Source organism: Oncorhynchus gorbuscha, unplaced genomic scaffold (assembly GCF_021184085.1).
Source record: "Oncorhynchus gorbuscha isolate QuinsamMale2020 ecotype Even-year unplaced genomic scaffold, OgorEven_v1.0 Un_scaffold_4842, whole genome shotgun sequence".
NCBI lineage: Eukaryota > Metazoa > Chordata > Actinopteri > Salmoniformes > Salmonidae > Oncorhynchus > Oncorhynchus gorbuscha.
Window position 1 is genome coordinate 1 of NW_025748777.1, and position 20523 is coordinate 20523.

Below are 20523 nucleotides of genomic sequence, written 5' to 3' on the forward strand. Positions count from 1 at the left end.
CGTATATATATATATATATATATATATATATATATATATATATATATATATATATATATATATATATATACAGTGCCTTTGCGAAAAGTATTCGGCCCCCTTGAACTTTGCGACCTTTTGCCACATTTCAGGCTTCAAACATAAAGATATAAAACTGTATTTTTTTGTGAAGAATCAACAACAAGTGGGACACAATCATGAAGTGGGACGACATTTATTGGATATTTCAAACTTTTTTAACAAATCAAAAACTGAAAAATTGGGCGTGCAAAATTATTCAGCCCCCTTAAGTTAATACTTTGTAGCTCCACCTTTTGCTGCGATTACAGCTGTAAGTCGCTTGGGGTATGTCTCTATCAGTTTTGCACATCGAGAGACTGACATTTTTGTCCCATTCCTCCTTGCAAAACAGCTCGAGCTCAGTGAGGTTGGATGGAGAGCATTTGTGAACAGCAGTTTTCAGTTCTTTCCACAGATTTGTGATTGGATTCAGGTCTGGACTTTGACTTGGCCATTCTAACACCTGGATATGTTTATTTTTGAACCATTCCATTGTAGATTCTGCTTTATGTTTTGGATCATTGTCTTGTTGGAAGACAAATCTCTGTCCCAGTCTCAGGTCTTTTGCAGAATCCATCAGGTTTTCTTCCAGAATGGTCTTCCCATCATCTTCCCATCAATTTTAACCATCTTCCCTGTCCCTGCTGAAGAAAAGCAGGCCCAAACCATGATGCTGCCACCACCATGTTTGACAGTGGGGATGGTGTGTGCAGGGTGATGAGCTGTGTTGCTTTTACGCCAAACATAACGTTTTGCATTGTTGCCAAAAAGTTCAATTTTGGTTTCATCTGACCAGAGCACCTTCTTCCACATGTTTGGTGTGTCTCCCAGGTGGCTTGTGGCAAACTTTAAACAACACTTTTTATGGATATCTTTAAGAAATGGCTTTCTTCTTGCCACTCTTCCATAAAGGCCAAATTTGTGCAATATACGACTGATTGTTGTCCTATGGACAGAGTCTCCCACCTCAGCTGTAGATCTCTGCAGTTCATCCAGAGTGATCATGGGCCTCTTGGCTGCATCTCTGATCAGTCTTCTCCTTGTATGAGCTGAAAGTTTAGAGGGACGGCCAGGTCTTGGTAGATTTGCAGTGGTCTGATACTCATTCCATTTCAATATCATCGCTTGCACAGTGCTCCTTGGGATGATTAAAGCTTGGGAAATCTTTTTGTATCCAAATCCGGCTTTAAACTTCTTCACAACAGTATATCGGACCTGCCTGGTGTGTTCCTTGTTCTTCATGATGCTCTCTGCGCTTTTAACGGACCTCTGAGACTATCACAGTGCAGGTGCATTTAGTCATTTAGGTTAACATTGGATCATTCAGAGATCCCCACTGAACTTCTGGAGAGAGTTTGCTGCACTGAAAGTAAAGGGGCTGGATAATTTTGCACGCCCAATTTTTCAGTTTTTGATTTGTTAAAAAAGTTTGAAATATCCAATAAATGTCGTTCCACTTCATGATTGTGTCCCACTTGTTGTTGATTCTTCACAAAAAAAATACAGTTTTATATCTTTATGTTTGAAGCCTGAAATGTGGCAAAAGGTCGCAAAGTTCAAGGGGGCCGAATACTTTCGGAAGGCACTGTATATATAACAGAAATATAAAACACAACATGTAAAGTGTTTTACCCCATGTTCCATGAGCTGAAATACAATCATTCAGAAATTTTCCAGACACAGAAAGCTAATTTCTCTCAAACCTTTGCACAAATTTGTGTACATCCCTGTTAGTGAGCATTTCTCCTTTTCCATGATATTCACCTGACATGTGTGGCATATCAAGAAGCTGATTAAAAAAGCATGATTATTACACAGGTGGACCTTGTGCTGGGGACAATAAAAGGCCACTCTAAAAATGTGCAGTTTTGTCACACAACACAATGCCACAGATGTCTGACTGCAGGAATGTCCACCAGAGCTGTTGCCAGATAATTAAATATGAATTTCTCTACCATAAGCCTACTCCAACGTCATTTTAGAGAATTTGGCAGTAAGTCCAACTGGCCTCACAACCACAGACTATGTGTATGGCGTTGTGTAGGTGAGCGGTTTGCTGATGTCAATGTTGTGAACAGTGTGCCCCGTGGTGGTGGGGTTATGGTATGGACAGGCATAAGCGACCGACAACAAACAAAATTGCATATCATCGATGGCAAATTTGAATGCACAGAGATATCATGACGAGATCCTGAGACTTATTGTTGTGCCATTCATCTGCAGCCATCATCTCATGTTTCAGCATGATAATGCACGGCCCCATGTCGCAAGGATCTGTACACAACTCCTGGAAGCTGAAAATGTCCCAGTTCTTCCATGGCCTGCATACTCACCAGACATGTCACCCATTGAGCTTGTTTGGGAGGCTCTGGATCAACGTGTACAAAAGCGTGTTTCAGTTCCCGCCAATATCCAGCAACTTTGCACAGCCATTGTAGAGGAGTGGGACAACATTCCACAGGCCACAATCAACAGCCTGATTAACTCTATGTGAATGAGATGTGCCGCGCTGCATGAGGCAAATGGTGGTCACACCAGATACTGACTGCTTTTTCACTCATGTGAAAACCATAATTTAGGGCCTAATTCATTTATTTCAATTGACTGATTACCTTATATGAACTGTAGCTCAGTAAAATCTTTGAAATTGTTGCATTTATATTTTTGTTCAGGGTATATAAAGTGTGTGGGGGATATATATAATATGTCTGTGTATGTACTGTAGGTGTGTCTCACCATGTATGGCGAGGGTGCGTTGTCGTCAGAGACGCTGTAGAAGGAAACGTCAACGGGGAAGGTCATGTGACTGGGGCAGAAGGTTCCGGAAGCACCCACCTCGGCCGTGAAACCCTCCACCGACCCCAACGGCTCCAGGCGGTAGTTCAACACACACTCCTGTAACACACATATGCTTTAGGTCATACAATGCATGTACACTTATGTGACGTGAGTGAGTGAGTGAGTGAGTGAGTGAGTGAGTGAGTGAGTGAGTGAGTGAGTGAGTGAGTGAGTGAGTGAGAGGTACCTCAAAGTTGCCCAGTAGACTGAGGCTGGCAGGTGGAGCACTGGCACTGAACAGCGGCTGAGGTTCTTCTGACTCCTCCACTCTCTTCACACACACTCTTCACAACAGAACACACAGTAGAGGGTTAAAAAACGGGTTCACACACACATTGGTCGATTGATTCATTTGTTGAATCATGAGAATTAGAGATGGCTTACAGACCCTGCAACCCTCAGATGAATTGGACATGCACGAAATATGCTAATATCAGACCCATGACTTGAATGGGATTTGTGCCACAAATGCTAAAATATTACTATTTGGAAACAGTGCCAGGAAAGCTAAACCCAAGCATGAATTGCTGTCATGCAGTCTAAATCTGAATTTATGATTCAACATGACTAATACTGTATATTCAAACACTATCAAACCTTAATCAGCTATGTATGTAGAAGCATCATCCCCGGTCAAACGGACCTCTAATCCCTAATCCACACAGTAACCCAGCGGCCAGATCAGAGCAGAGCAGGGCCTCTGACTGTAGAGCTGTGTACAGCTGCCATTTTGAGTTGAGCCTCAGTGTCAGGCCAGTAGCAACAGTACTAGCAATACAGCTGCCAGAACAGCAGGTGGCAGTGTGAGAGGACAAGGCTACAGTACAGTACAGTACAGGCTTGGACTGACTGAACACTGATGTCTAGTAAGAACATAATCTCACCTACCAGTCGGCTTGTTCTCTATTGAACATCTAAGTGGTAGCAATTGGGTTTGAGGACAAGGTTATTAAGGACCTAAATCTGACCATGGATCTATGGTGTGTACATGAGGAGTCTAAATCAAATCAGACTTTATTGGTCACATACACATGGTTAGCAGATGTTGATGTGAGTGTAGCGAAATGCTTGTGCTTCTAGTTCCGACAGTGCAGTAATATCTAACAAGTAATCTAACAAATTCCCAACGACTACCTTATACACACAAATGTAAAGGGATGGAATAAGAATATGTACATATAAATAAATGGATGAGCGATGGCCGTGTGGCATGGGCAAGATGCAGTAGATGGTATAGAATACAGTATATACAGTACATATAAGATGAGTAATGTAGGATATGTAAACATGATTAAAATGGTGTTATTTTAAGTGACTAGTTATAACTTTATTAAATCCATTTATTAAAGTGGCCAGAGATTTGAGTCTGTATTTTGACAGCAGCCTCTCTATGTTAATGATGGCTGTTTAACAGTCTGATGGCCTTGAGTTAGAAGCGGTTTTTCAGTCTCAACTTTGATGCAGCTGTATTGACCTCGCCTTCTGGATGATAGCGGGGTGAACAGGCCGGGGCTCGGGTGGTTTATGTTCTTGATGTTCTTTTTGGCCTTCCTGTGAAATTGGGTGCTTTAGGTGTCCTGGAGGGTAGGTAGTTTGCTCCCGGTGATGCGTTGTGCAGACCGCACTACCCATACCAGGCGGTGATACAGCCTGACAGGATGCTCTCGATTGTGCATCTGTAAAAGTTTGTGAATGTTTTAGGTGACAAGCCAAATTTCTTTAACCTCCAGAGGTTGAAGAGGCGCTGTTGCACCTCCTTCACCACGCCGTCTTGTGTGGCTGGACCATTTCAGTTTGTCTGTGATGTGTACGCCGAGGAACTTAAAACTTTCCACCTTCTCCAATACTGTCCCTTCGATGTGGGGGTGCTCCCTCTGCTGTTTCCTGAAGTCCACGATCATCTCCTTTGTTTTGTTGACATTGAGTGTGAGGTTATTTTCCTGACACCACACTCCGAGGGCCCTCACCACCTCTCTGTAGGCCGTCTCGTTGTTGTTGGTAATCAAGCCTACCACTGTAGTGTCGTCTGCAAACTTGATTTACTTCCGGCGCCGACAGAGATGGCCGCCTCGCTTCGCGTTCCTAGGAAACTATGCAGTTTTTTGTTTTTTTACGTGTTATTTCTTACATTAGTACACCAGGTCATCTTAGGTTTCATTACATACAGTCGAGAAGAACTACTGAATATAAGATCAGCGTCAACTCACCATCAGTACGACCAAGAATATGTTTTTCGCGACGCGGATCCTGTGTTCTGCCTTACAAACAGGACAACGGAATGGATCGCATGCAGCAACCCAAAAAAACGACTCCGAAAAAGAGGGAAACGCGGCGGTCTTCTGGTCAGACTCCGGAGACGAGCACACCGTGCACCACTCCCGAGCATTCTTCTTGCCAATGTCCAGTCTCTAGACAATAAGATTGATGAAATCCGAGCAAGGGTAGCATTCCAGAGGGACATCAGAGACTGTAACGTTCTGTGCTTCACGGAAACATGGCTCACTGGAGAGACGCTATCCGAAGCGGTGCAGCCAGCTGGTTTCTCCACGCATCGCGCCGACAGAAACAAACACCTTTCTGGTAAGAAGGCGTATGCCTTATGACTAACGAGACATGGTGTGATGAAAGAAACATACAGGAACTCAAATCCTTCTGTTCACCTGATTTAGAATTCTTCACAATCAAATGTAGACCGCATTATCTACCAAGAGAATTCTCTTCGATTATAATCACAGCCGTATATATCCCCCCCAAGCAGACGCATCGATGGCTCTGAACAAACTTTATTTAACTCTTTGCAAACTGGAAACCATTTATCCGGAGGCTGCATTCATTGTAGCTGGGGATTTTAACAAGGCTAATCTGAAAACAAGACTCCCTAAATTTTATCAGCATATCGATTGCGCAACCAGGGGTGGAAAAACCTTGGATCATTGTTACTCTAACTTCCGCGACGCATATAAGGCCCTGCCCCGCCCCCTTTCGGAAAATCTGACCATGACTCCATTTTGTTGATCCCTGCCTACAGACAGAAACTAAAACTAGAGGCTCCCACGCTGAGGTCTGTCCAACGCTGGTCCGACCAAGCTGACTCCACACTTCAAGACTGCTTCCAGCACGTGGACTGGAATATGTTTCGTATTGCGTCAGATAACAACATTGACGAATACGCTGATTCGGTGTGCGAGTTCATTAGAACGTGCGTTGAAGATGTCGTTCCCATAGCAACGATTAAAACATTCCCTAACCAGAAACCGTGGATTGATGGCAGCATTCGCGTGAAACTGAAAGCGCAAACCACTGCTTTTAATCAGGGCAAGGTGTCTGGTAACATGACCGAATACAAACAGTGCAGCTATTCCCTCCGCAAGGCTATCAAACAAGCTAAGCGTCAGTACAGAGACAAAGTAGAATCTCAATTCAACGGCCCAGACACAAGAGGCATGTGGCAGGGTCTACAGTCAATCACGGACTACAGGAAGAAATCCAGCCCAGTCACGGACCAGGATGTCTTGCTCCCAGGCAGACTAAATAACTTTTTTGCCCACTTTGAGGACAATACAGTGCCACTGACACGGCCTGCAACGAAAACATGCGGTCTCTCCTTCACTGCAGCCGAGGTGAGTAAGACATTTAAACGTGTCTCAAGCTCGAGACCCTGGGTCTCGACCCCGCCCTGTGCAAGTGGGTACTGGACTTCCTGACGGGCCGCCCCCAGGTGGTGAGGATAGGTAACAACATCTCCTCCCCTCTGATCCTCAACCCTGGGGCCCCACAAGGGTGCGTTCTGAGCCCTCTCCTGTACTCCCTGTTCACCCACGACTGCGTGGCCATGCACGCCTCCAACTCAATCATCAAGTTTGCGGACAACACAACAGTGGTAGGCTTGATTACCAACAACGACAAGACTGCCTACAGGGAGGAGGTGAGGGCGCTCGGAGTGTGGTGTCAGGAAAATAACCGGGGGCAAACTACCTGCCCTCCAGGACACCTACACCACCCGATGTTACAGGAAGGCCATAAAGATCATCAAGGACATCAACCTCCCGAGCCACTGCCTGTTCACCCCGCTATCATCCAGAGGTCAGTACAGGTGCATCAAAGCTGGGACCGAGAGACTGAAAAACAGCTTCTATCTCAAGGCCATCAGACTGTTAAACAGCCACCACTAACATTGAGTGGCCGCTGCCAACACACTGACACTGACTCAACTCCAGCCACTTTAATAATGGGAATTGATGGGAATGATGTAAATATATCACTAGCCACTTTAAACAATGCTACCTTATATAATGTTACTTACCCTACATTATTCATCTCATATGCATACGTATATACTGTACTCTATATCATCGACTGCATCCTTATGTTATACATGTATCACTAGCCACTTTAACTATGCCACTTTGTTTACATACTCATCTTATATGTATATACTGTATTTGTTACCATCTACTGTATCTTGCCTATGCTGCTCTGTACCATCACTCATTCATATATCCTTATGTACATATTCTTTATCCCCTTACACTGTGTATAAGACAGTAGTTTAGGAATTGTTAGTTAGATTACTTGTTGGTTATTACTGCATTGTCGGAACTAGAAGCACAAGCATTTCGCTACGCTCGCATTAACATCTGCTAACCATATGTATGTGACAAATACATTTGATTTGATTTGATTGAGTTGGAGGCGTGCATGGCCACGCAGTCATGGCTGAACAGGGAGTACAGGAGAGGGCTGAGAATGCACCCTCGTGGGGCCCCAGTGTTGAGGATCAGCGGGGTGGAGATGTTGTTACCTACCCTCACAATCTGGGGGCGGCCCGTCAGAAAGTCCAGGTCCCAGTTGCACAGGGCGGGGTCGAGACTAGAGGTCGACCGATTATGATTTTTCAACACCGATACTGATTATTTGAGGGCCAAAGAAGCCGATACCGATTAAAAATCGGCAGATTTTTAAATGTTTTATTTGTAATACTGACAATTACAACAATACTGAATGAACACTTATTTTGACTTAATATAATACATCAATAAAATCCATTTAGCCTCAAGTAAATAATGAAACATGTTCAATTTGGTTTAAATAATGCAAAAACAAAGAGAAGAAAGTAAAAGTGCAATATGTGCTATGTAAGAAAGCCAACGTTTCAGTTCCTTGCTCAGAACATGAGAACATATGAAAGATGGTGGTTCCTTTTAACATGAGTCTTCAATATTCCCAGGTAAGAAGTTTTAGGTTGTAGTTATTATAGGAATTATACGACTATTTCCCTCTATACCATTTGTATTTCATTAACCTTTGACTATTGGATGTTCTTATAGGCACTTTAGTATTGCCAGTGTAACAGTATAGCCTCCGTCCCTCTCCTCGCTCCTCCCTGGGCTCGAACCAGCAACATGACAACAACAGCCACCATCGAAGCAGTGTTACCCATGCAGAGCAAGGGGAACAACTACTAGAAGGCTCAGAGCGAGTGACGTTTGAAACACTATTAGCGTGCGCTAACTATCTAGCCATTTCACTTCGTTTACACCAGCCTCATCTCGGGAGTTGATAGGCTTGAAGTCATAAACAGTGCAATGCTTGACGCACAACAAAGAGCTGCTGGCAAAACGCACGAATGTGCTGTTCGAATGAATGTTTAGACGCCTGCTTCTGCCTACCACCACTCAGTCAGATACTTGTCTGCTCAGTCAGATTATATGCAACGCAGGACTCGCTAGATAATATCTAGTAATATCATCAACCATGTGTAGTTAACTAGTGATTATGATTGTTTTTTATAAGATAACTTTAATGCTAGATAGCAACTTACCTTGGCTTACTGCATTCACGTAACAGGCAGTCTCCTTGTGGAGTGCAATGAGAGAGAGGCAGGTCGTTAATTGCGTTGGACTAGTTAACTGTAAGGTTGTAAGATTGGTCCCCCGAGCTGACAAGGTGAAAATCTGTCGTTCTGTCCCTGAATGATGCAGTTAACCCACCGTTCCTAGGCCGTCATTGAAAATAAGAATGCGCATGCTCGGTGGATGTGGCTAGGGATGCAGTCTGGGCCGGCAGCCCTGCGAGGGTTAACTTGTTTCAATGTTTTACTCATGTTGGCCACGGTGAAGGAGAGCCCACAGGCTTTGATAGCGGGCCGTGTCAGTAGCACTGTATTGACCTCAAAGCGAGAAAATAACTTGTTTAATTTGTTTGGGCACAAGACGTTGTTGTCCGCGACAGGGCTGGTTTTCTTTTTGTAATCCATGATTGACTATAGACCCTGCCACATACGTCTTGTGTTTGAACTGTTGAATTGCGACTCTACTGTCTCTGTACTGACGCTTTGCTTGTTTGTTTGATTGCCTTGCAGAGGGAATAACTACACTGTTTGTATTCGGTCATGTTTCCAGTCATCTTGCCCTGATTAAAAGCAGTGGTTCGCGCTTTTAGTTTTGTGCGAATGCTGCTATCAATCCAGTTTCTGGTTAGGGAAGGTTTTAATAGTCACAGTGGGTACAACATCACTGATGCACTTGCTAATAAACTCGCTCACCGAGTCAGCGTATTCCATACGTCAACGTTGTTGTTTGGGGCTACCCGGAACATATCCCAGTCTAAATGTGTGTATGATGTGTGAGTTAGAGATCAGTACCTCTTCCCTGCGGTCCAGGGCAGTCCTTTACAGCTGGTCAGAGAAGAGTCCAGGTCAAAGTAACCAGTCTGAGTTCTCCTCTGAGGAACCTGAGAGAGACAACACACACATTTAATAATACAACACACACAACTGTACACAAAACACCCAATTTAAACACTATAGCATGACAGCACACACAATTATATAATAATAATAATAATAACAACAAGCACCACATGAAACACACACAACTTTAAAATGATTCCATTGTTATGAACAACCTAGTCAGCATCAACAGGAGTTTAGTCAGAGTATTCATACTATTGAGGAGAAGATGAGTCATATGGCTCCACACCCTGACTGACAGTGTGTGTGTGTGTGTGTGTGTGTGTGTGTGTGTGTGTGTGTGTGTGTGTGTGTGTGTGTGTGTGTGTGTGTGTGTGTGTGTGTGTGTGTGTGTATCTTACAGGGCTGGAGAGCAGGGGCAGGCCGGTACAGGGGTGGAAGGCCTTGGTGAGGGTGGAATCCAGAGAGTGACGGTTGTGTTTCCTCCGACTGTTACACGGTCTCAGGGGCGAGGGAGAACGCTACGGGGAAGAAAAAAAACACACACTGGCTTTAATACAGCAATTCTCAACAAACATTTTAGACAAATGCCAAATAGACTATGTCAAAGATCCTTTCTCAAAATCTCTTTGTACTGTTAATCAACATTTTCCAAAAGTGGTAATATCCTCTTTCACATAGGCAGGTTATTTAATTGAAGTTTTTTTGTGTTGGACAAAACAAGCCACATGGATGATATTCAACATATACTGCAGTGTGATGTGATTTTCTAATCAGGTGTGCTTGTCTATAGGGACACTCACCAGGACAGTGTTGGGCTCTGTGCCAGGGGGTGTGGTAGCAGGACTGGGGGGGCTGGAGGACTTGGAACCTGGGGGGGGCTGGTTCTCATCCTGGAGACTAGAGGGCTGGGTTCGAGGGCTGCCCTGAGTCCGTGAGGGTGGAGTTCGAGAGACTGTCTGGGTCTGGTTGTGAGACTGAGTCAGAGGTTTCATGTGGTTCTGGATGAGAGCAGTGGTTTGGGTGTGGGTGAGCTTAGTGGTCAAGGTCTGTGCAGTGGTCTGGGTCAGGGTGGTGGTCTGGGTCACTGTCAGGGTCTGGATGGTCCTCAGGATGTTGTCTTTATGAGAGGAGGGTCTGGGCTCCTCTTGGGGGCGGTTGGGGTGTAAACTCTTTGAGGTCTTGGCCCTGGGACTCTTGGGGCTGAGTAGAGGAGAGGCCTGAGACTGGGGCTGGGGTAGAGGCCGTGGGATGACTAGAGAAGAAGACTGTGGCTGGGGTAGAGGCCGTGGGATGACTAGAGAAGAAGACTGGGGCTGGGATAGAGGCCGTGGGATGACTAGAGAAGAAGACTGGGGCAGGATTTGGAGTTGGGGGCTGACCTGATGTTCTTCAAGTGTTGAACAGCCGTTCTGGGCTCTGATTGGACTGTCTGTCTCTGGAGGAGCACCAGCTCTGTCTGTGCTAGCAGGTGTGTGTGAGGGAGTGTGTGTGTCATGGCTGGGTGTGTAGCCGTTGCAGTGGCCACTGCTATGACTGTTGCCGCCTCGGTGTGTGGTGTGTGTGTCAGTGCACAGCGTGTGTGTGCTGTGTGTATGTGGTTTGTGTAGCGGGCTGCTGCTGCGGCTGTGTGTTGGGGACAGAGAGGGGACAGACAGTCTGTCCTGAATCAGTCTGGTAATGTCCTGAACAGCATGAGACAAGAGACTACTGTCTCTCTCTCGCTGTCGGTCTCTCAACGCCGCTCTGTCTCTCTGTGTCTCCAGGTCTCTCAGTGTCTCCCTGACTTGGTCTCTGTCTCTCAGTCTCTCTCCATCTCTGTCCTCTGGGAGTCTCAGTCTGCGGCAGGCAACAGGTTTCGGGGACAGCGTCTCCCTGATAATAGCTGCTGCATCGCCAATGGGCGTGTCGAAAGGGGAGGGTGGGGTGTCCTCAGTAGGCGGAGCTCCCTCTGGCTCTTTGGTCTTGCAGAGCGTGGTGTTGCCAAGGTAACTGCTCCGGACAGTGGTCTTGGTGGGGGTGTCGGGGGTGAAGAGGGCAGGGGGGAGATGGGGGGCGGTCGGGTCGCAGAAGTTGAGGCGCTGAGCGATCCGGGCGATGACTTCCTGTCTTTCCTGGAGCAGCGAGCCAATCAGAGGGTTGGTCTCAGAGGAGGGTCTGGGGGAGGGGCACCGCGGGGGCTCTGCCAAAGAATAAGTCTTAAAGGCCCGGAGGGCTTCGGAGCCACTCCCCTTGGAGCTCTCGGCCCCGTTGACGGCCTTCCCATAATCCTCGGTGGTGTGTGTGATGTCATCGGAGGGGTCTGAGGTGAGGGCATAGAGCCACCTGACAGTCTTTCCCCCGGGGGGGAGGGGCAGAGTGGAGGACAGCTTCCTGTGGGGGCGGGGGGAGGGCCGTGGGGAGAGGGGGAGGTGGTAGGGGGATGAGGTCTGCCCCTTATTGACCTGGGGGAGGTCTGATCCATTCTGGCTAGAATGACCATGGCTGTCTGTGGGGTCCGGGCCTCTCTTACTAGGCAGGGGGAGACTGGCAGGACTGGGGAAGGGGAGGCCAGAGAAAGGCAGAGCCGCTCTGTTGTGGCTCTCTTTAGAGTTGTGGCTCCTCTCGTACAGAGGCGGATTAGGGTTCAGGCCTGGGTTAAGGCTAGATGTCTTGCTGTAGAGGTTAGGGCTGAGGTTGGACTTAAGGCTGGGGGTCTTGCTGTAGAGTGGGGCCAGGGTCAGGCCGGTGTGTATGCTACAGGCCAGGGTGGGGTAGGTGGGCTGACGGGGGAGTGACTGGACCCTGAGCCTCAGGGCAACACTCTGAGACACGTTAGGGACAGGGAACAGGTGCACCGCTGGGGGCTGGGAGAACTGACAGACACACTCCTCATCTGCTGCACTGATCCTGTGGGACAGAAACATTCAGTAACGGATATAGAAAATAATGGGGAAGTCGTGAAGAGGTTCTTAGTGTATTCTTGTGTGTGTGTGTGTATTACCTATACAGGATGTTTCGGGGTACAATGCCGTGAGAAGCACTGAGCCAGGCACTGAGCTGGGAGAAGAAGACGTAGGAACGAACAGCCAACAGCAGAGTCTTCTCCTCTATAAACCTATCACCGCTCCTACAGAGAGACAGAGGGGAGGAGAGAGAATCAGGCCTTTGCTTGGCTAAGGCTATGGAAATTAGCATTAGCAACAATACCAATGCCAATTTTTTTCAGTCAGTCTTCGAAATATACAATATAGAAAGAGTGGGAGGCCCCGGTGTACAACACCAGTCTCAATGTCAACAGTGAAAAGGCGACTCCGAGATACTGGCCTTCTAAGCAGAGTTGAAAAGAAAAAGCCATATCTCAGACTGGCCAATAAAAATAAAAGATTAAGATGGGCAAAAACACAGACACTGGGCAGAGGAACTCTGTCTAGAAGGTCAGCATCCCGTAGTCTCCTCTTCACTGTTGATGTTGAGACTGGTGTTTTGCGGGTACTATTTAATGAAGCTGCCAGTTGAGGACTTGTGAGGCGTCTGTTTCTCAAACTAGACACTCTAATGTACTTGTCCTATTGGTCGGTTATGCACCGGGGCCTCCAACTCCTCATTCTATTCTGGTTAGAGCCAGTTTGCGCTGTTCTGTGAAGGGAGTAGTACACAGCATTGTACCACACAGCATTGTACCAGATCTTCAGTTTCTTGGCAATTTCTCACATGGAATAGTCTTGATTTCTCAGAACAAGAATAGACTGACGAGTTTCAGAAGAAAGTTCATATTTCTGGCCATTTTGAGCCTGTAATCGAACCCACAAATGCTGATGCTCCCGATACTCAACTAGTCTTAAGAAGGCCAGTTTTATTGTTTCTTTAATCAGAACAGTTATCTGTGCTAACATAATTGCAAACAGGTTTTCTAATGATCAATTAGCCTTCTTAAATGATAAACCTGGATTAGCTAACACAACGTGCCATTGGAACACAGGACTGATGGTTGCTGATAAATGGGCCTCTGTACGCCTATGTCGATATTCCATTTTAAAAAATCTGTCATTTCCAATAGTTACAATAGTCATTTACAACATTAACAATGTCTACACTGTATTTCTGATCAATTTGATGTTATTTTAATGGACAAAAAAAAAGTGCTTTTCTTTCAAAAACAAGGACATTTCTAAGTGACCCCAAACTTTTGAACGGTAGTGTATATACATGTTTTCTGTTTGATACGGCGGCAAAGTGGAATATTCCAGTTTTTGCATGTGCTACTAGCTCAACCTAGTCCTGACAAAAAAGTGTGTGTCGTGTATACATACTGTTGTGGTACACGCTGCAGGGTGTGTACATACTGTTGTGGTACACGCTGCAGGGTGTGTACATACTGTCGTGGTACAAGCTGCATTGTGTGTGTGTGTGCATATTGTCGTGGTACAGGCTGCAGGGTGTGTGTGTACATACTGTTGTGGTACAGGCTGCATTGTGTGTGTGTGTGTGTGTGTGTGTGTGTGTGTGTGTGTGTGTGTGTGTGTGTGTGTGTGTGTGTGTGTGTGTGTGTGTGTACATACTGTTGTGGTACAGGCTGCAGGGTGTGTGTGTATATTGTCGTGGTACAGGCTGTGTGTGTGTGTGTGTGTATACTGTCGTGGTACAGGCTGCAGGTTGTGTGTGTGTGTATATTGTCGTGGTACAGGCTGCAGGTTGTGTGTGTACATACTATAGTGGTACAGGCTGCAGGGTGTGTGTGTACATACTATAGTGGTACAGGCTGTGTGTGTGTACATACTGTTGTGGTACAGGCTGCAGGGTGTGTGTGTATATTGTCGTGGTGCCGGATGCAGGGGTGTGTGTGTGTGTGTGTGTGTGTGTGTGTGTGTGTGTGTGTGTGTGTGTGTGTGTGTGTGTGTGTGTGTGTGTGTGTGTGTGTGTGTGTGTGTGTGTGTGTGTGTGTGTGTGTGTGTGTACATACTGTTGTGGTACAGGCTGCAGGGTGTGTGTATATATTGTCGTGGTGCAGGCTGCAGTGTGTGTGTGTACATACTATAGTGGTACAGGCTGTGTGTGTGTACATACTGTTGTGGTACAGGCTGCAGGGTGTGTGTATATATTGTCGTGGTGCAGGCTGCAGTGTGTGTGTGTGTGTGTATACTGTCGTGATACAGCCTGCAGGGTGTGTTTGTACATACTGTCGTGGTGCAGGGTGTGTGTGTGTGTGTGTGTACATACTGTTGTGGTACAGGCTGCAGGGTGTGTATATTGTCGTGGTGCAGGCTGCAGTGTGTGTGTGTACACATACTGTGTGGTACAGGCTGGAGGGTGTGTGTGTGTGTATACTGTCGTGGTACAGGCTGCAGGGTGTGTGTGTACATACTGTCGTGGTACAGGCTGCAGGGTGTGTGTGTACATACTGTCGTGGTACAGGCAGCAGGGTGTGTGTGTACATACTATAGTGGTACAGGCTGCAGGGTGTGTGTGTATATTGTCGTGGTACAGGCTGTAGTGTGTGTGTATGCGTGTGTGTGTATGCGCGTGTGTGTGTATGCGCGTGTGTGTGTATGCGCGTTTGTGTGTGTGTTTGCGTACATACTGTCGTGGTACAGGCTGCAGGGTGTGTGTGTACATACTGTTGTGGTACAGGCTGCAGGGTGTGTGTGTATATTGTCGTGGTGCAGGCTGCAGGGTGCGTGTATGCGTGTGTGTGTGTGTGTACATACTGTTGTGGTACAGGCTGCAGGGTGTGTGTGTATATTGTTGTGGTACAGGCTGCAGGGTGCGTGTATGCGTGTGTGTGTGTGTGTGTACATACTGTCGTGGTACAGGCTGCAGGGTGTGTGTGTGTGTGTGTGTGTGTGTGTGTGTGTGTGTGTGTGTGTGTGTGTGTGTGTGTGTGTGTGTGTGTGTGTGTGTGTGTGTGTGTGTGTGTGTGTGTGTACATACTGTCATGGTACAGGCTGCAGGGTGTGTGTGTACATACTATAGTGGTACAGGCTGCAGGGTGTGTGTGTGTACACATACTGTTGTGATACAGGCTGCAGGGTGTGTGTGTGTGTATATTGTCGTGGTACAGGCTGCAGGGTGTGTGTGTACATACTGTCGTGGTGCAGGGTATGTGTGTGTGTGTGTGTGTGTGTGTGTGTGTGTGTGTGTGTGTGTACATACTGTTGTGGTACAGGCAGCAGGGTGTGTGTGTACATACTGTCGTGGTGCAGGGTGTGTGTGTGTGTGTGTGTGTGTGTGTGTGTGTGTGTGTGTGTGTGTGTGTGTGTGTGTGTGTGTGTGTGTGTGTGTGTGTGTGTGTGTGTGTGTGTGTGTGTGTGTGTGTGTGTGTGTGTGTGTACATACTATAGTGGAACAGGCTGCAGGGTGTGTGTGTACATACTGTCGTGGTGCAGGGTATGTGTGTGTGTGTACACATACTGTGTGGTACAGGCTGGAGGTGTGTGTGTGTGTGGTATACTGTGTGTGTGGTACAGGCTGCAGGGTGTGTGTGTACATACTGTCGTGGTACAGGCTGCAGGGTGTGTGTGTACATACTGTCGTGGTACAGGCAGCAGGGTGTGTGTGTACATACTATAGTGGTACAGGCTGCAGGGTGTGTGTGTATATTGTCGTGGTACAGGCTGTAGTGTGTGTGTGTATGCGTGTGTGTATGCGTGTGTGTGTATGTGTGTGTGTGTGTGTGTATGCGTACGTTTGTGTGTGTGTTTGCGTACATACTGTCGTGGTACAGGCTGCAGGGTGTGTGTGTACATACTGTTGTGGTACAGGCTGCAGGGTGTGTGTGTATATTGTCGTGGTGCAGGCTGCAGGGTGCGTGTATGCAGGCTGTGTGTGTGTGTGTGTACATACTGTTGTGGTACAGGCTGCAGGGTGTGTGTGTATATTGTTGTGGTACAGGCTGCAGGGTGCGTGTATGCGTGTGTGTACATACTGTCGTGGTACAGGCTGCAGGGTGTGTGTGTGTGTGTGTGTGTGTGTGTGTGTGTGTGTGTGTGTGTGTGTGTGTGTGTGTGTGTGTGTGTGTGTGTGTGTGTGTGTGTGTGTGTGTGTGTGTGTGTGTGTGTGTACATACTGTCATGGTACAGGCTGCAGGGTGTGTGTGTACATACTATAGTGGTACAGGCTGCAGGGTGTGTGTGTACACATACTGTTGTGATACAGGCTGCAGGGTGTGTGTGTGTGTATATTGTCGTGGTACAGGCTGCAGGGTGTGTGTGTACATACTGTCGTGGTGCAGGGTATGTGTGTGTGTGTGTGTGTGTGTACATACTGTTGTGGTACAGGCAGCAGGGTGTGTGTGTACATACTGTCGTGGTGCAGGGTGTGTGTGTGTGTGTGTGTGTGTGTGTGTGTGTGTGTGTGTGTGTGTGTGTGTGTGTGTGTGTGTGTGTGTGTGTGTGTGTGTGTGTGTGTGTGTGTGTGTGTGTGTGTGTGTACATACTATAGTGGAACAGGCTGCAGGGTGTGTGTGTACATACTGTCGTGGTGCAGGGTATGTGTGTGTGTGTGTGTGTGTGTGTGTGTGTGTGTGTGTGTGTGTGCGTGTACATACTGTTGTGGTACAGGCTGCAGGGTGTGTGTGTACATACTGTCGTGGTGCAGGGTGTGTGTGTGTGTGTGTGTGTGTGTGTGTGTGTGTGTGTGTGTGTGTGTGTGTGTGTGTGTGTGTGTGTGTGTGTGTGTGTGTGTGTGTGTGTGTGTGTGTGTGTGTGTACATACTGTTGTGGTACAGGCTGCAGGGTGTGTGTGTATATTGTCGTGGTACAGGCTGCAGGGTGTGTGTGTATATTGTCGTGATAAAGGCTGCAGGGTGTGTGTGTATATATTGTTGTGGTACAGGCTGCAGGGTGTGTGTGTGTGTGTATATTGTCGTGGTACAGGCTGCAGGGTGTGTGTGTACATACTATAGTGGTACAGGCTGCAGGGTGTGTGTGTACATACTGTTGTGGTGCAGGGTGTGTGTGTGTGTGTACATACTGTTGTGGTGCAGGGTGTGTGTGTGTGTGTACATACTGTTGTGGTACAGGCTGCAGGGTGTGTGTGTATATTGTTGTGGTGCAGGCTGCAGGGTGTGTGTGTGTGTGTGTGTGTGTGTGTGTGTGTGTGTGTGTGTGTGTGTGTGTGTGTGTGTGTGTGTGTGTGTGTGTGTGTGTGTGTGTGTGTGTGTGTGTGTGTGTGCATACTGTCGTGGTACAGGCTGCAGGGTGTGTGTGTACATACTATAGTGGTACAGGCTGCAGGGTGTGTGTGTACATACTGTTGTGGTACAGGCTGCAGGGTGTGTGTGTATATTGTCGTGGTGCCGGCTGCAGGGTGTGTGTGTGTGTGTGTGTGTGTGTGTGTGTGTGTGTGTGTGTGTGTGTGTGTGTGTGTGTGTGTGTGTGTGTGTGTGTGTGTGTGTGTGTGTGTGTGTGTGTGTGTACATACTGTTGTGGTACAGGCTGCAGGGTGTGTGTATATATTGTCGTGGTGCAGGCTGCAGTGTGTGTGTGTACATACTATAGTGGTACAGGCTGTGTGTGTGTACATACTATAGTGGTACAGGCTGTGTATACTGTTGTGGTACAGGCTGCAGGGTGTGTGTATATATTGTCGTGGTGCAGGCTGCAGTGTGTGTGTGTGTGTGTATACTGTCGTGATACAGCCTGCAGGGTGTGTTTGTACATACTGTCGTGGTGCAGGGTGTGTGTGTGTGTGTACATACTGTTGTGGTACAGGCTGCAGGGTGTGTATATTGTCGTGGTGCAGGCTGCAGTGTGTGTGTGTACACATACTGTGTGGTACAGGCTGGAGGGTGTGTGTGTGTGTATACTGTCGTGGTGCAGGCTGCAGGGTGTGTGTGTGTACATACTATAGTGGTACAGGCTGCAGGGTGTGTGTGTATATTGTCGTGGTACAGGCTGCAGGGTGCGTGTATGCGTGTGTGTGTGTGTGTACATACTGTTGTGGTACAGGCTGCAGGGTGTGTGTGTATATTTTCATGGTACAGGCTGCAGGGTGTGTGTGTACATACTGTCGTGGTACAGGCTGCAGGGTGTGTGTGTACATACTGTCGTGGTACAGGCTGCAGGGTGTGTGTGTGTACATACTATAGTGGTACAGGCTGCAGGGTGTGTGTGTATATTGTCGTGGTGCAGGCTGCAGGGTGCGTGTATGCGTGTGTGTGTGTGTGTACATACTGTTGTGGTACAGGCTGCAGGGTGTGTGTGTATATTGTTGTGGTACAGGCTGCAGGGTGCGTGTATGCGTGTGTGTGTACATACTGTCGTGGTACAGGCTGCAGGGTGTGTGTGTGTGTGTGTGTGTGTGTGTGTGTGTGTGTGTGTGTGTGTGTGTGTGTGTGTGTGTGTGTGTGTGTGTGTGTGTGTGTGTGTGTGTGTGTGTGTGTGTGTGTGTGTGTGTGTGTGTGTGTGTGTGTGTGTGTGTGTGTACATACTGTTGTGGTACAGGCTGCAGGGTGTGTGTGTACATACTGTTGTGGTACTGTGTGTGTGCATACTGTTGTGGTGCAGGGTGTGTGTGTGTATATTGTCGTGGTGCAGGCTGCAGGGTGTGTGTGTGTGTGTGTGTGTGTGTGTGTGTGTGTGTGTGTGTGTGTGTACTGTCGTGGTACAGGGCTGTGTGTGTGTGTGTGTGTGTGTGTGTGTGTGTGTGTGTGTGTGTGTGTGTGTGTGTGTGTGTGTGTGTGTGTGTGTGTGTGTGTGTGTACTGTCGTGGTACAGGCTGCAGTGTGCGTTTACATACTGTCGTGACACAGGCTGCAGTGTGTGTGTGTGCGCGTGCGCGTATACACATACTGTTGTGGTACAGGCTGCATGGTGTGTGTGTGTGTGTGCATATTGTCGTGGTACAGAATGCAGGGTCCGCGTGTACATACTGTCGTGGTACAGGTTGCAGAGTCCATCGCTCCAGTAGCAGAGCGTCTTGTTTGATCGCTGGGTCACTGATGGGGTCACTAGGGGGACTCTCGTCTCCATAGCAACAGTCTGGCAGCAGCATCACCTCCACCATGATGGGAGTACTGTTCCTCCACAACACACACACCTCCGAGCGCACACGCCGCGCCTGCACACACTTGAACACACACATACAGGGGAGGGTAAGTATGTGTGTGTGTTAGCTGAGGCAGTGTGTTACTTGGTTGGAGCAGTGTGTGTGTGTGTGTGTGTGTGTGTGTGTGTGTGTGTGTGTGTGTGTGTGTGTGTGTGTTTTCTGGGGAAGTGTGTGTTATCTGCGTGTGTATGATTGTGGACATTACCTGTGGCAGTTTGTCGCTGCACTCGTGCCTGTGTAGAGGCGGCAGGGCGGACTTTGCAGGGGGGCAGTGCAGCCCCTCTGTGCGACCCTTCACAGAACATTCTGGAGTCCGTCCCTCAGTGATCAACAGGGTCAGGAACACCAGGAAGTCCTCAGCATCGTACTCAAAGAACTCCTCCGTCACCACATCTGGAAGAAGGGGAAAAGGAAAACACTGGTCAGATACATTCTGACGGGGATACATTTCAAGTTACACATTTCAAGCAAGAACACGCATTCAGAGATCATAGACAGTGTAGAATGGGATAAGAAATGGAACTCAGACAAATCAAATGGCAGCAGGCTCCTGTTCTCTTGTAGAGTAGGAGACAACATGCTACAACACCCTGGCCCAGACTAACCACTAAACACAGACAGGAAGGGAGGAAGGACAACACTATTCCTGTTCTGGGGATCATTTTAGAATCTCCACGTCAGCTGAGCACAGAACAACACTCAGACAGAAAAAGAACTGTGTGTTCTGCTGTAGTGTCTGTCCGGTCAGGGTTGGGTTAGGGTGGAGCAACAGTCAGAGAGGTTATGTTCAAACAGAGCCCTGTCCTCCCTACAACCCAGCTCTAACAAAGAGCCTCTCAGCTGGCTCTGGGGGTCGGAGTGTGTCTAGTTTGTCTCTGTGTGTGTATATATATATATATATATATATG

The 20523-nt window shown here is 47.5% G+C and overlaps 1 protein-coding gene across 2 annotated transcripts; it reads right to left on the reverse strand.

The window, feature by feature from the left end:
• Nucleotides 1–2523: 2523 nt before the first annotated feature.
• LOC124028780 (protein FAM214A-like) lies at nt 2524–20273 on the reverse strand. 2 transcript variants are annotated; one of them, XM_046340752.1, is made up of 9 exons: nt 19821–20273; nt 19440–19636; nt 12573–12698; nt 10949–12478; nt 10393–10906; nt 9991–10110; nt 9542–9630; nt 3086–3182; nt 2524–2955 (listed from the first exon to the last, which is right to left on the reverse strand). In XM_046340752.1, the coding sequence occupies exons 1-9, from the start codon at nt 20061–20063 to the stop codon at nt 2674–2676; spliced, it is 3198 nt and encodes a 1065-aa protein (XP_046196708.1). In that variant the 5' UTR covers nt 20064–20273; the 3' UTR covers nt 2524–2673. The 2 variants fall into 2 exon arrangements, with proteins under 2 accessions (XP_046196708.1, XP_046196707.1); XM_046340751.1 differs by having other exon boundaries at nt 10393–12478; nt 19821–20272.
• Nucleotides 20274–20523: the final 250 nt, after the last annotated feature.